Source organism: Tetrahymena thermophila, assembly GCF_000189635.1.
Source record: "Tetrahymena thermophila SB210 genomic scaffold scf_8254548, whole genome shotgun sequence".
Lineage (NCBI taxonomy): Eukaryota > Ciliophora > Oligohymenophorea > Hymenostomatida > Tetrahymenidae > Tetrahymena > Tetrahymena thermophila.
In genome coordinates this window covers 270,518-286,978 of record NW_002476319.1, presented here as the reverse complement: position 1 = coordinate 286,978, position 16,461 = coordinate 270,518, and the positions used below count along the sequence as shown (strand labels likewise).

Sequence of the window (16,461 nt, the reverse complement as noted above, 5' to 3'; positions counted from 1 at the left end):
TAATTAAAAATTCTTAATCAATATTTTTCGAGGATATTCAAAGTTTTTTTTGTATATTTCTATTAAGTAAATCTTAGGCAAAATCTTTTAAAAATATTGTTTATCTATTTATCTATCTATTTATCTTTCACTGCGTGAAGCAACCGAAATTAAAATACAAAAATTAACTTACACAAAATTCCTTAAATGTCTTTCAATTTATGCAATATTAATACAAATTTTGAATTACCCTTTTTAATGGTGAGCCAAGTAACTAGACGCTGCGAGAGCAATTTTCAATGTGCATCACTAGATTCTTACGACTATAATTAGAAGTTTTTAAATAAGTTTTTAAGAATAGTTTTGACCAAGTGATATATATATATTTACTTTAATGATTGAACTACAGGCGACGCCTATATGCTGTTGTTCAAGTTAAGTTATGATTTATCATGCTATGCGACCCGAGATAACGAAATATTTAATTTTGGCGATCCTTTTTCCATTGTTGCTGGGCTAACAGCTTTACTACTTCTTGCACTTGAACTGATAAACTTCTTTTAAAAATGTATTTTTTTTCCACTGCTTTTTGCTTTGTTAAGTAATAAAAAGGTTATTTATTATTAATTAATATTGTATCAATAAAAACAAATTTTTAATTAATTGTAAAATGTAATATTATAGTGATAAATATTATATATTAAACAAACTTTAATACTGGCATCATAAAGGATATTGTTTTAATTATTATAATTTAATTATCTAATCTTTAGTCCATTCATTTGATTGCAATGCTATTAATTCAATTTACTACCATAGCCACTCAATGCTATCTGAATATTAAGTAATTCATTTATATTTGCATGAATATAGTCTATTGGTTATCTTCTTAAATCAATTAAAATTGATTACTTCATTTTTATTGCGAAATTTCAAATCTTTTTTATTGATAAAAAAATTATTATTATTTGCTTTCTTTTGATATTCAAAAGCAAATTAATTAATTAAATAAAAATATTTACCAAGAATAACAATTTTAAATTTACACTATCAAAATTTAATAAATATCAAACTAAATTTGGAGGTTTTTATTATAATCTTGGTAAGGTCAAAAAAGAGCACCAAAAAAACTTTTACAATGCTATTCTGATAATCATAATTTTTTATTGTAGAATATTAAACATAAAATCAGACATTTATAATATTTATTAAAGTTGATAGGTACAAAAATATGTCATTAAAAATACTAGCAAATTTAACATTTATTCTATTTAAGTACCTTCATATTATTGTAAATCCCCAATCAGAAATTGCTTAAAAGTTTTAAGTACAATATCACTTAATAGATATATCCAAGTACTATAAATGTGCATTTATATTTTAAATATTCTTAATTTTCTTATTTAAAATAATTAATTTCCTTCAAAATATAAATTAAATTTTATTTATTTTAATAAAAACAATCAATTAATTACTTTTTTTAATCTATTTTTAACATTTGCTAAATTTATATTTGAAATCCAAAATCTACTTTACATTTTAAAAATTAAACAATCCTAAAATTATCAAATTTAGCATCCCTAATTTGTATAAAATTGTTATATCTAAATTATTGTATCATCCCTCTTCACTTATATTTACATTTTTGTAAAGTATCCTTTTTCATTTTAAAAATAAAATTTAAAAAATATATCATTCAATCAATATATCAAATTTTATTAATTTCAATTTTAGCAGAATGTAACAAAAGATTAAAGATGTATAAATGATATTACCTATCTCATTTTTAAAAATCCATTATTTTTTGAATAGTTTACATATATAATTGTCATCAAATTATCATTTTAAAATATAAGTTGTAGGTTAATTTAGGGAATTTATTTAAAAATATCTAATATAATTAACATACTTTAATTTTTCTTTCAGCCATACTATTTTTTTATCAATTCCTGTTAACCAGATATCATAGAGTAAAATATTTATTAAATTAACTTAAAAGTAAGATTTTAATCATAATAACTTTTAACTTTTATTTTTTTAAATAAGGTATATAAAAGGTATTACATCTTATATGGTTTTAAAATAATTCAATTATATTATTTGGTTAATTTTATTTAATTTAATTTTGGTTCGTCACTTAATAATTATAATTCCTTTCTTCCTTAAGTAACAAAATAAATTAATTTTCATAATTTTTCTTTTAATTTTGTTAATAATTTTGAAAAAATTTACTATTTTACTTTTACTGTATTAGATTTTACTATTATAAAATTAAATTATTATATTTGATAATGAATTTTATAATTAAGACTATTTAATATTGAAATATTGTTAAATTTTCCACTTTTCTATATCTAGCTAAGTCGCCTAACTTTAGCTATTAGTCTCTCTGTTAGTTTTCTAATCGAATTGGTTTTTTATTTTGAATTTGATATGTAAATGAATAACTCAAATTATTTTGCTACTTAAACTTCTATGTAAACAGTGTACTTAAGAAATGGTTTTTGATAAACTAAGAAGAAATTTCACATTCAAATATTGATTAACCTGGAATTATTAGTAATGATAGTATTCTATTATCTTTTCCATTTAAATTATTAATTTTAAGCATCTAGTTATGAACTAACATAAATATTATATGTATAAATTCTTCTTTTTATAAAATAACAAATTAAATTTCATTATAGTTCATAGATCTTACTTTTTATAAAATTATATTTAAATTTTAATTAATTTACAATCTAAAAATTCATTTGGATTATATTACATATTAACTGTAAAATTAGAGCACCCCTTCGTTGGTAAATAAATATTCCTTAAAGACAAGACCTCCTGCTCTAAGACACACTAATTTTTCTAATTTCCAAGTTTTTGAAAATTGAAATTTAGGTATTTTTATAATCATTAAATTTTGATACAAATAATATGTATTATCAAAAGCTATTTTTTGTTATTATCAAAATTGTATTCATAAATGATATTTTTGAAGTAATTATCTAAACTCAAAATAAAATATTTAAAAATAATTTAATTTAACTCATTTACATTGTAAGCTATCTTAATTACTCAAAAGAAGTATTGACTAAATTATTTTTCAATTTATTTAATAGAGATGCTAATTACTATGATTGATTTAATTTGTAAATTACCATCAAGTAAGATTTTTAAATGAAAAAAATTTTGAATTATTTAAAAAAAAGTAGTAATAAAATCAATCAACATATAATTTTCATCACAAACTGAAGTATCAATCAATTACCTTCCAATTTATTTTTTTTAATTTATGAGCAATTTAAACTCTCTATACACCAAATGACTTATTTCAGATTTTTAGTTTTTACTAACTAAAAACATAGAAAAAATTTTGGAATAAAATAATTGTAAATAAACTAATTAATTAATTAGCCAAAATAATCAGTTACTTTATTGACAAAAGGTAAAAAATGAAACACTAAGCAAAAATACATTTCTGATTTTATTATATATATAAATAAATAATAGATTAAAATATTAATTGAAACAAATTTTAGTTTTTCATCAGTATGACTCGAACGAACAAAGATAACTAAAATTGCAAGAAAGATAAATAATTTTTATGATTTTATCAACTTAATTTTAGATAAACTGTATAGAAATATTAACACTTTTTTACTTATTAATAACTTAATAAATTATTTTCAACAACACTAATCATTACTCTGTTAATTATCTTTATTATTAGGCTAATTACTAACTCCTCTAGACTAGTTCATTTTCGTTTATAATTTATTACTTTTTAAACTTTCTCCTTTTTTATTGGAGACTTGGCTTTCGTTATTTTCTGGGACCATAGACCTTTTGTTCAACAACTAATATATTTCTTTTAAAAATAAACTTTAAGTAAATCTACGAAGCTTTAATTAATAATATCAATCATATTTTTCTATTGCATTTGCTTAATTTAAACACCAAAAATAAATAGTTAAAACTTTCAAATAAAAAATTGTCAATTTATTTAAAGTCAGCTTCATTTTATTTTTATGTGAACTTTTATTTTATAAAATATTTCGATTCAGTATTTAAATATATTTACCTGTAATAATTCTTTAAAATGTCAATTCTACGTTGGAAGCATCTAATGCTGATGTTTCAATAAACGCTATATTATTTTTTTCTGCGAAAGCTGTGGCATCTTCTTACCTAACTTATCTCAAGTGTTTTAAATCTGATTTATTTCCTACTAACATGACGACAATATGAGGTTCGGCATGGTCTCTGATTTCATCTAACCATTTTTATATGTTAATAAAAGAAGAGTGCTTAGTGATATCATAAATAAGAAGAGCTCCTACTGCCCCACGATAATAGGCACTTGTGATTGCCACATATCTTTCTTAACCAGCTGTATCCCAAATCTATGCTTTTATAAGTTTGTTATCAGCCATAATTGAACGGGTTGCAAACTCTACACCAATTGTAGTTTTCTAATCCTAATTAAATTCATCTTTTGTAAATCTTGAAAGTAAATTTGATTTTCCAACACCTGAATCTCCTATATAAAATAAAAAATGTGAATAACTTTATATTCTTTACTATTTAGCAATTTATGTTCATAATTTCATCAAACCAGTTTAAGAAATGTTGACTTTATTCAAGGGGAATTAAATATTTATTGCTTAGCTAACTTTGATAAATTTAATGAAATTATAATCATTGAATTTCAAAATACAAACATATCAATAAGATGGTTTACCAATCAATACTATTTTAAAAATATAGTCATGATCCTAATCATTTCTTGTCATTTTATACTATTTTGGTTTTTTTCTTTAAGTAGTTATTACTATTCTATGAACAATGCCTATTCCTTGCTATTTATATATTTCTTTCTATTTAATAGATTGAATGTTTATATTTTAATTTTTCTGAGAATAATTTGAAATGTTATTGCGATCTACTTAATCAGTTTTAACATAAGTATATTCATTCATTTATAAACTCACTCAATTTTAATTAAATTTACTAAAAGAAATCAGTCATTCATCAGTTTAAAAAATTTGAATAAATTACTAATATTAATAAATAGATAGATATTAATTAGCTTAATATTTATTATCTTTAAATAAACTCAAAATCAAGTTTTTTAACATCCATCAATTTTTCGCTTCATAACAAATAATCTATTTGAAAATTTTTTATTTTATCAATATAATCAGTCGGTCGATATACTATAAAAAATTTGATTGATTAATATAGATTATAAGTTAAAAACTATAATTAGTTATTCATATTTAATTGTCTCTTAAAGTACTTAAATTTAAATGCTGATAAAACAAACTAAAACATTTGATGTTATTAAAACTTCTAAAACTAATTTATAAAACTATTTTAAAAAACCTATTTATTAAGTTTTGAATTGATTCTTAGAAAATTATTAAAAGTTAAATAACTATTTTATTGTTATTTGTTTCAAATAGATCAGAACTGCTTTAAAAGATATTCTTATTCTAAAATAAATATTAATCAAAATTTTAGATAAATTATAAATTTTAGCGCAAATAAAAGAAAAATAAATAATATTGAATTGAAGATATATGTAAGTTATAGCAGAAAAACTAGTTTTTTCGGATTCAAATTATGAATCGATATAGCGTTAAATTAGTTTAATACTTGGAAAAATATAGCAAAATTAATAGAGAGAATTATTAGATGCATTTATTGAGCAGATCTTTTCAGTCGATTCAGTAAGGTTATCATTATATAATTGATAAAAGAAGCTTTGTTTAAATTAATAAAGTGACATTTGCATCATAAAAGCATACAATTTTTATAAAACAGGTGTTGAAAGTTAGAAATATTTAGCTTTTTGATTTTGTATTAAACAAAATGTCAGAGATATAAATGATATTGCCTTATGATTAGCTATTTGAGAGGATAAGAGGTCGTAAAGAATTTGAGATTTTAATTATTTACATCAAATACGTGCTTAGATGTAAATCTCAAATTGAGGAGTAAAATATAAGCTACCATAAAAGCGTGGATTAATTTTTAAAGGAAAAATTATTTAAGTTTATCAACATTTCAGATTAAACTTACTTGTGGAGAACATAATTCATATAAAAATTTGCCTACGTTAAAGAAGTGACTTTGTTAAATTAAAATTACAAGCATCCTAATAAAAAGATTATGGAGTTGGATATGCAAGAGTACAACTATGCAGAAAATATTTACAGGATAACTTTGATATATGAATTTTTAATAAAAAATAAGAAAATGTTTCCATTTTTAGATTTTAGTGAGGTAATTTATTAATTATTAACAGCTAAATTGGCTTACACATTATTTTATGAAGATAAACAGTTTGTTTGGTATATTCTACTTAATATATTAATTAGTTCTAATTTTGGAACTGAATGTTCATATTCATTATAAAATGAACTGTAACAAATAGTAATTGTATTTTAACAAATTTAAATAGATAATGATGTATTGGATTTTGAGCATAAAGGGATAAAATGATAAAGAAATTCATTTACTTTGTCAGATGATTTAGGAATTCCATAACATTTGCTTTCATAATTTAAATTAAATGCTTAAACCCTTTTCAATATTTTTTGATTTTCTCAAGTATGAATACAAGGATGATGAGTATTTTGATCCTAAAAAGAGTTTAAAGTATTTTATAATGTCTTTCAAGTAACAACAACTAGCTACATTAACTGAATAAACTCTTTGGAGAGGAATCGATTACATAAATCCTGATGCATGGCATTATACCTTTAAAAATTTAATTATGATGACTACAGATCTTAAAGTTTCAACAATACTTTTGGCTTTATCTTAGTTCATGATTCACCAAAAAATATTTGGTCCTTTATAAAGAGTAAATACTATATTAAAATATGTTTTTAAGTAAGCAAATTTTATATTAAAAAGATACTTGATAGCTTTACTGCTGGCTTTTATACATACCTTAAATTCTAAGCAGTTAGTGCAGGAGCTGTTTAGTTACTTAAATTATTTATCATTGGTTCAAGTTGTGCATAAAAAGTTTACTTAAAACATTCAGTAAAAATTTAGCAAGCCTTATAAGACAATAGTATATAAATCGAAATAAAAACAATTTTGTGTTAGATTGCATAATGCTTAATAAAGAAATACTAAGATTCAACTGATACTAATGCTCTCAGTTCTGTTGTATAGTAATTTTATGAAAATAACTAAATTCAATCATAGCAGTTTACACCTGAATAAATAGATCAAATGATATCTCAATTAAATTGGTTGAACTTTTAGGGATAATAAAATGATTAAGCATAAAGTAATAATTAAGCTATATCTCAAAATGTGCAGAACCCATTATTTTAAATTCAAACTTCAAATAAGTGTCTTAGAGGGCTTTTGAATTTGGGAAATAGTAAAAAAAAATTCTTTTTATTAGGAGTATAAAAATAATATAATATTTTAACAAAAAGCATGCTACATGAATAGTTATTTATAGGCTTTGTACATGACTAAGGAGTTCAGATATAGGGTTTTCAAAATTAATTTAGCTGAAGTTATGCATGGTGGATCAAAATAATCTATTTAAAGTAATACGTAGTAAGATTCAAAAATGGAAATAGATGAATAATAAGTACAAAAAAGCGATAGTAGCATGCAAGAAGAGATTAACGATAAATCTGCTACTGAAAATGAAAAAAAGAAAGCAAATATTGCTTTAATAGAAAAATAAACAAAAATTATAAAATTTGGAACGGTATTTTAGCTATAAAAGCTATTTTCCCTTCTATTTAAAAGTAAGAGAACCTACATTAATCCAGCTTTTTTCAAAGGTATTTTGCCCGAATTTTTTAGGTTTTCATATGCTCAGTAAGATGCATCAGAGTTTGGCAGAATTTTCCTTGATTAATTGGAAAGGTCAGTTTAAAACACAAATGATAATGTAAATTTAAAATAATAAAATAGTGAGTTCAATTAAACATTATAAAAAAGAAATTACTAGATGACTATTTTATAGGATAATACGATCACACAATTACATGTCTAAAATGCAAAAATTAATTTATTAGCAAAGAAAAATTCCTTGATGTTTCATTAAATTTTTGTAAATGATTTTATAAATATTTAAATAATGAGTAAAAAATTTTTAATGAAATTATTCAGCCGAAAATCAAGATAGCACAGTAACCTTTAATGGTTTGTTGTAACATAACTTTAAGCCTGAGGTCTTTGAAGGTGATAATAAATATGATTGCTCAATTTGCAATGAAAAAAACGATGCCCAGAAAGACACATAAATAAGCTATTTACCTAACTATGTGATTCTTACCTTAAATAGATTTTAATATGATTTGAAAACATTCAAAAAGATAAAATTACTTTAATAAATCGATATTCCAGAAGAAATAGACCTTTCATATTATTAAAAAAATGTCTCTCAAGCACAATCCTCTTTTAATTGCTTAGATTAAGATTTATCCCCAATTTCTTAAACAATAGATGAAAAGAAAATGGTTTGTGAAAACTAGGAAAATTCTGGATAAGAAATGGGGAACCAATATTAAAATGATAAATAAATGATTGAAGAGCCGCAATAATAAGAAAGCCAAAAAATAAATAAAAACATCTACTAGCTGTATTCAATAGTTGTCCATAGAGTATAAATAAATTATGATATATATTTTTTATTGATATTTTGTTGAAAATTAAATAGGGTTCAACTGCTGAATCAGGTCATTACTTTACATATTCGAGGGAAAGTTCTGATGAAAATTGCAAATGGATCTTGTTTGATGATTCAAACATTTCATTTGAAGATAGTCTATAAAATGTACTAGGAACTTTTACTACTTAAAGTACAAACACACCTTACTTGTTATTTTATTAAAATAAATATCATGCTTCAAAATACTAAGCAAATTTAAATGAAAACGCTTACAAGCTAAGGTAATCTAAATTATAAATCTTATTTTTTAAAATAATTTTTGATTATAATCTACTTTTTACCATATATATAATCATTTATTTTCTTAACCGAATAAAAGTGATAAATTAATGTTTTCGATTGAAAACGATGATAGACAATTTATGAAAGAAATGGAAAACTAAAACAAGGCTTTCTCTTTACTAAATACATTAAAAATTAACCATTAACAAAATTAACAGAATTCATAGATTTATCCTTTTAGGAAAGATGATGAAGATGATAGCGAAGGAGGAAATAATTATTAAGGAGGAGGATAACTTGGATTTGGTGGAATGGGAAATAATGCAATTTTTTGAATTTTAGCTGAATTATTTATATGTATATATATATATTCTTTCTCATATTTAATTTTATGTAAAAATTATTATTTTTTAAATAATTTGAATTAATGGAGAAAATTAATTCTGTTTTTAAATTTTGTGCTTTTGATAAATTCAAATAATGTTAATTTTACTTAATTATTTTTGCAATTTTTAAAAATTGATTGATTGATTTATAAATTGACCTACCTATTGGTTGATAACTAATTATTTATTCTTTGAAATCAAAGAAAGATATTTGATAATTTTAAAAAATATATCTTAGAATCAGTCATCTATAAATAAATAAATGAATGAATGATTTAATTTTTTAATCAATATTTTAATTATCTTCATACATATTTTGAAAATTTTTATGTTTGCAAACAGTAAATTTTAAATAAAAACTTGGTTTAGTTATCAAAACAAATATTAATTAAAATATTCTTAAATTTTTTTATTTTATTATTATTTTTTAAACAAAGAGAATAAAGATTTTTAACTAGTTATGATTGAAAATTTAGATTTGAGTGATATACCTGCTGAGCATGAATTGAGTAATTTATCAAAATAATCTTCTCTAAGGTAGCTCCATGATCAGACATAAAATATAAATGGGACTTTAAATAGTTAACAATTTGCATAACAATAGCAATTGATTCCTATAATGAATTAGTCAGCATCCAAAAAGCTATCACCAAATAATTATAACAATACTTCTTAGGGATAAATAGTAAGCCCATATATAATGCAAAGTCCATCAAATTAAAACTCAAATGCTCCCTTACCTCCAAATTTTAAAAGAGAAAATGCAAATAATACTCATGTATTGAAACGTAGTAGATAGCCTATTTTTTCTGCTCCTTATTAATCAAATTCTTTATCTAGAAATTAAAGTCCATCCTAGCATGTTTACGTCCAGCATAACACAAGTAGTGGAAGCTTAAGTGGCACAAAAAATAATCCTATTTTTCCAAGTGGAAACTAAAATTCAAGTTTAAATTAAATAAAAACCGATAGTTTTCATACATGTGCTGAATAATCTAATAACTTTTCATAATACTAACATCAAAATAGTCTTTTGTTTAGAAAAATTAATGAGTAAAACTAGCCAGCACCTTTGCAATCACCTTATTTAAATTTAGACAAATAGGATTCTGAAAGTTTCTTAAGCGTGAATAGCAATTAAAATATCAACATACCAAATCAAAATCAAACTTAAAACACAAATTTACATTAAATTACTCGTCGTATTTTTTCTAGCACCACACCTAGCTAGCCATTATAAAAATTATCTCCCAAAAAGAATCAACAATTCGAGTCTCCCGATATTCAAAGTATAGAGAGCAAATAATTAGGACAAGATACGGGAGTCTAAATGCATGATCTCAGATCAGAAATGATGAAATATGCTGAGTGCTTTTTTGAAAGTCTGAAGAGAGATGTTTAAGATAACTCTATGTAAAAAAATTAAATTTTGTTATATATCTCTACTAACTAATAAGATTGATAATTAGCTTAAAATATGAAAAGCATAAAACTTAGATATATATTTTGATTTTAAATATTGAAATTATTGATAAAAAAATTTATAAAATATTTTGAGTTAGATTTGATTTTATTCAAATAAAGTTTAATTTATTTGCCTAATCATTTTTTTAATAAATCAAATCAAATAGTAAGATTTAAGAAGTAGAATAAACAGTTTTAGACCATCAAACAGACTTAAGAAATAAATATGTAAATATCATTTTAAGCAAAAATTAAATATTTAAATTATATTTCTATACAGTTAGATGAAAATAGAGTAAAGGCTAAACCCACTAAGGTTGATAATGCTTTGATTTAAAATTATGTAGAATAAGTCGTCAGCTAAATTTTGAAAAGATTCGAATTAAATAACAAAGATCTTTAAGAATAAATATAAAGTATTAAAAAAGATGTAAAAGTAAAACTGGATTAATCATTTTCGGAGGCTCTGAGAGGCAGAGCAGCCAATACAATGATAGAAAATAAATTAGATATTTTGAAATCTGATCTAGAAGTTAATTAGAGATAAAAAATAGAAGTACTCACTGCTAGATGCTTGTAGTTAGAAAGTAATTATTAAAATTCATAATTATTCGAAGATTTAAATGAATTCGCAAGAAACAGAGCTAATATCTATGAAAATAAACTTTTAAATTTAGAAAATCTTTTAAACTAGTTTAAAAAATCAATAAATGAAAAAGTAATTTTTGTAAAAACTAAAAATGTTATTTTAATAAATTTGAATATTGAAATAGATAAATATTGGAGATATAAAAGGACAATTTAAGGAAATTGTAGACTAAAAAGCATAATAGATTCAGGACTAAATAGACGAATTGAAGCTCTTACCACAATTTTCTAATAATACCATATAATTCAAAAATGATTCTGATCTCAAACTAAAGCAGTTGGAGAGAAATTTAAATGAAAAGCTTTATTCTTTAGACGCAGAATAAAAGTTGTTGATAAATACTAAGCCAGATTTTGAAAGATAAAACAAACTAGATGAAAAAATAATGCGATTCAATTAGGATATGAAAGTCCTTTAAAATTGGTACATGAAGTTAAATTAAGACTTCTCAAAAATAAGAGTAAATAATGAGTCTAATGAGAAACTGCTAAAGTAGTTTGAAGAGATTAATGAAAGAATTAATGTTCTAAATAATTAATAAAATCGAATTTTGAACTCTGAATTCAAATATGAATCTAATGAGCTTGAAGGCATCTATAATTCATTATAAAAATTGGCAAAAAATCTTCATCAAATAGATGAATACAAAAAATAAAAATTTGATTTACTTGAGAAAAAACTCAACTCTTCTAAGGAAGAAATGGACAAAAAAATATAAAATTTAATTTAATAAATTAACCTCAATAAGCAGCCTTTATCTACTTTATCTAGCCTTCCTGGAATCAAAATAAAAATAAAGTAACCTGATTCGTCTCAAAAATAAAAATCTCTTCCTTCAACTGATAGTAATTTGACTATATACTAAACTAATAACTCTACTTAAAAATCAGTTAGCAATACAATTTATACTTAAGGGTTGATAGAAAATGCATAATTCAGCTCAGAAAATTACTCAAAATAAAATAGTGTTGTAAGTTCTGCTAACAACTCTTATGTTTACAACTAAAAATAATAACCTTTTGTTCATCCACCTTCACGTGCTCCTCTTCAAATAACTTAAATGTCTTCTACAGAGACAGGTCCATTATTTGAAAAAACAAAGAATGCGATATTAAATAGTTAAAAAGATGGTATATCTGATGAGTAAATTTTAATAAACTCAAACAAGCATTTGAGTACAAAATTCTCATAAAATATTTCTAAGCAGATTACTTCTCCAGATTCTTCTTCTTAAAAGTAAAATAGCGAGTTAAGGCCTACTCATAACAAATTCTCTGAATAATTTAATGATGATGATGAAGATTTTGAAGAGTTTGAACCCTAAAAGGTTTAGAAAATTTTCCTAAATGCTGAGAGTTCTGAAGGGGAGGAAGAAGATATTTAAAAAATGAAAAACAGCACTCTTAAAAAGTAAAATACAGATTAATAAAAATAATTATAATAAAAATACAATGATCAGGGACTTTAATAATAAGGAGCAAATAATAAAATAAGCTAATATTCTCTTGAAAAAAATAGATTTTAAACATATTCAATTCCATTTGATGGTAATGAAATTGTAAGTGAAAATATTAATAATCCACTAGAGAACAAATTAAAACAATCAAGAAGCGATGAGCTTGATTACAACATTGGATAGAAGACTCTTTAAGATTAACTTAACAAAATCTCTAATAAGTAATTATTCATGAATCAAGATAATTAATTTATTTAAAAGTCTGGGGTAAGCAATGACAGCGATCCTATAAACTTTGATTTCGTTGATGGATGTCAAAAAAGTAGCATTTCATCAAGATCATCAAATGCAACTACTCCTTTTAACAGAATTCCATAACATTAAAATTAGTAATAAGATTAGAATAATAATGGATATAATATTTAGAATAGTAATCTCTTGACTGTTCCTCAAAATATTCAGAGATCAAGATAAAGCTCTACAGGAAGCAATTATAATATAAATAATAAAATCGAAAATCCTTATTTGGATTATAATAGTTTTTAACAAATTAATCAGTAGTTGAAATAATAAGAGTTATTTATAAAATAACACAAAGAATCAACTCTTCCTAATTTAATGGAAGGAAACTCAAACTACTAAAGTCTATCTAAAATTGGCTAATCGTCTCAATAAACTCCATAATTTAATCAATAACTAGGATTTAATAGCTAAAAGTAGTAAGAATAAAAAAATAAAAGCGATTCCTCATTTGCAACACCTGCTGGCAGTCTGAACAACAGTTATGAAATTGATTAAGATAAAAATTAACAATAAAATGTGCCATAATAGATTTAGTAAAGTAATCATAATAAGTTATAAAAAAGCTAGATTTTTAAGTCGTAAAATCATGATTTAAAAAACTTAAAGAATTCATAAAATATAAAAACTCCAGATTAATCATAAAATTTAGAAGATTTGCTTGATTAATTTGAAGACTTTAACGAACACAATATTGATGCCATGAGTAGCAGCGGCGAATTTTATGAGAATGATGATGAAGGAGATGAAGAAATGTATTCTTAATAGAACTCTACACCGAATAGCAAATTCAAGTAAACACAAGGCCTTTCAACTTTAAAAAACATCTAGCTGAACCAAATTAATGAAGAAGATAATGAAGAGGAATGCAGTAATCTAGGATTTTCTTATGCAAATTAAAACAAAATCAGTATAAATTCATAAAAAAATAACATAAGAGAGTCTGATTAACTATCATCAAGTAAGTTGAAGAACTCAACTAACTTATAAGAATGCATCGATGTGCTTAACTCAGTTAAAATGCAAAATAACATATATAAAATTATAGACTAAATAACAAGTAAATTTATTCATAATTTAATTTATAATATCAAAAATATTTTTTAAAAAAGGATTATTAGAATTGAAAAATGAAAAGAAACTTAGATGCTATAGAGATGAAGTTGGTTACTTAAAAGATGCAAATGGTTTTTATATATTCGATACTGAAGGAAGGATGATTAAAACCGACAAAGATACTATTAAGTACCTTCAAAATGAAGGTTACGTTTAATTACTGTGATAAATTTATAAATATAATTTAATATTTTAGTTATAATTTTTATATAAACAAAATTTTATATATTTGCAATTAAATTTAATTTATAAAAAGTTAAATATTTATTTCTATTGGCTATTTATTGCTTTGTTGTTTTTGACTTTTTATTTGATAAAGCTTTTTTATTCTATGGAGAATATTTTTGAAAATAAATAATATAATTTTTATTTGAATTAATTTATAATTTTTTAATAAAATTAAATTTAGTTTCATAAAAACTGATAAACTTTATAAATTAAATAACTTTGATTAAATTAAAAATAAAATGGAAGAAAGAGAATAATAAATGTATCTTGATATATCTCAAAAAATAGTAGCTTAGATTAAAAATAAAAAGATTTTTAACACAGACAATATATTAGAGATATTTTATTTACTAAAGAATTCAAAATATCTTTTTAGACAGTATGATTATATAGAAGATAACCAAACTTATATAACTTTTTAAGCTACTTGTGAAGAGGAATCAACTTTATTTGCTCTTCAGATTTTTAAATATTTAAGTATTGGATTTATTCAAATTACAAATAAGTTAGTCAATTATTACATTAATTTAAGAATAAGATGAAAATTTTGCTGAAAAAAGTAATCCAGAAATAAATTACGAGAGGAAAAAATTAATTAAAGAAGAAATAAAAGATAAAAACTACTGGATTAATGTTTATCATCTCAACTAATGTAAATTATTTTGATCTTAAACAAAATTTTTATTTTAAATATTATTTTAGTTATAGATACAAAAATTTACTATGAAGAAGATGTAATTTTATAAAAAATTTTTTTAATTTAAAACTTTATTTTAATCAATTAAGCTAAATGATTTAGACGAAGCTAAGTTTAGTGCAATAAAATCTATAAATCTTGAACAGTAAATATTAAAAACCTTTAAATTCTAAAAAGTAACTTTTTCCTAGAAATAAAAATAAGTAAGAGGATAAAAAGATAGTCAATCAATTAAAATAATATTTTACAAACATTTAAAGTATTCGAGTTGGTTATAAGTAAGTGTTACTATTTAAACTTTTTATAATTAATTAAATTTATTTAAACATTTTTTTATTTATAAAAGTTTATAGAAAATATATTTAATTTTTAAAACTATATTATAAATTAATATATTAAAATTTTTGAAATAAAAAGATATGACGATATTCCTGTTAACGAAATCGCCAATCTTACTTAGAGGATTATTGCCTATAATAAACTATAATCTCTAACCATAAGTTTTTGGTTACAATTTTTTTTGATTTTTATAAGTTAATTTTATTGAATTTATATTAAAACATTAGGAGATGTAATATTTAGGAGTAAGCTATTTAATAATTATTAATTGATATTAAAGACTTGAAAATGCTCTCAACATTGTAGTTAAACTTTATGTAAATTTTATTTGATATAATAATAAATTAATTAATAAATAAAATTTGACTTTTAGAGAAACTTAAATTGATAACTCTGGTTGCTTAGATATAGCAAATAACATTAAAAAATTAAAGAATTTAAAGTGCATTTCACTTTTCGTTTGGTAATAATATACAAATAAATATTGATTATGTAAATAATTATTTTTATAAAAATAGGGATAGGAGTATTTAATAGATTAATAAAGCTTTTACTAAGAAAAGTATTTTGAAAATTAAATATTTAGTCAAATGTTTTATATTTTTTAAATGAAAATAAAATCGTTTTCATATAAAACAAATTTGACTTTTGGAGAATAGATAAAAATTGGTCATCTATATTCTAAACAATATTTTAAGAAATATAAATCAATTAAATCATCTTGAAAGTTTATTTTTTGTTATTAACTCTTTTAAATAAATGATATTTATTTGTAATTGTATTTATTTTAAGTGATATTTTTTATTTTAAATTATTTCTTTTTTGCAACATTTATGGATTAATTTGTATGATCTAACTTATTTCTTAAATTATTTCTTTTTTGCGATCTGACTTATTTTTTTTCTCTTTATTGTTTAT

The 16,461-nt window shown here is 22.2% G+C and overlaps 4 protein-coding genes across 4 annotated transcripts; 2 read left to right on the top strand and 2 right to left on the bottom strand. All coding sequences in view use genetic code 6, as the record gives it.

Moving 5' to 3' along the window:
- Positions 1 to 193: 193 nt before the first annotated feature.
- On the bottom strand, positions 194 to 896 carry TTHERM_000316609 (hypothetical protein; the record flags this gene model as incomplete). Its single annotated transcript, XM_012798930.1, has 3 exons — positions 194 to 302; positions 370 to 571; positions 698 to 896. The coding sequence occupies 3 exons, from the start codon at positions 894 to 896 to the stop codon at positions 194 to 196; spliced, it is 510 nt and encodes a 169-aa protein (XP_012654384.1).
- Positions 897 to 3,656: 2,760 nt separating this feature from the next.
- On the bottom strand, positions 3,657 to 4,949 carry TTHERM_00316600 (small guanosine triphosphatase family Ras family protein; the record flags this gene model as incomplete). The annotated part of the gene is made up of 3 exons (XM_001021352.3): positions 3,657 to 3,838; positions 4,052 to 4,510; positions 4,712 to 4,949. 3 exons carry the CDS (start codon positions 4,947 to 4,949, stop codon positions 3,657 to 3,659), a joined length of 879 nt encoding a protein of 292 aa, XP_001021352.2.
- Positions 4,950 to 5,552: 603 nt separating this feature from the next.
- On the top strand, positions 5,553 to 9,243 carry TTHERM_00316590 (ubiquitin carboxy-terminal hydrolase; the record flags this gene model as incomplete). The annotated part of the gene is made up of 9 exons (XM_001021351.2): positions 5,553 to 5,702; positions 5,797 to 6,258; positions 6,437 to 6,841; positions 6,895 to 7,375; positions 7,434 to 7,903; positions 7,954 to 8,065; positions 8,125 to 8,618; positions 8,675 to 8,907; positions 9,006 to 9,243. 9 exons carry the CDS (start codon positions 5,553 to 5,555, stop codon positions 9,241 to 9,243), a joined length of 3,045 nt encoding a protein of 1,014 aa, XP_001021351.2.
- Positions 9,244 to 9,754: 511 nt separating this feature from the next.
- TTHERM_00316580 (hypothetical protein) lies at positions 9,755 to 16,155 on the top strand (the record flags this gene model as incomplete). The annotated part of the gene is made up of 14 exons (XM_001021350.2): positions 9,755 to 10,707; positions 10,926 to 10,986; positions 11,039 to 11,476; positions 11,532 to 14,223; positions 14,276 to 14,408; positions 14,689 to 14,984; positions 15,040 to 15,159; positions 15,210 to 15,241; positions 15,294 to 15,349; positions 15,396 to 15,482; positions 15,622 to 15,711; positions 15,771 to 15,860; positions 15,917 to 16,006; positions 16,062 to 16,155. 14 exons carry the CDS (start codon positions 9,755 to 9,757, stop codon positions 16,153 to 16,155), a joined length of 5,232 nt encoding a protein of 1,743 aa, XP_001021350.2.
- Between the last annotated feature and the right edge of the window lie 306 nt (positions 16,156 to 16,461).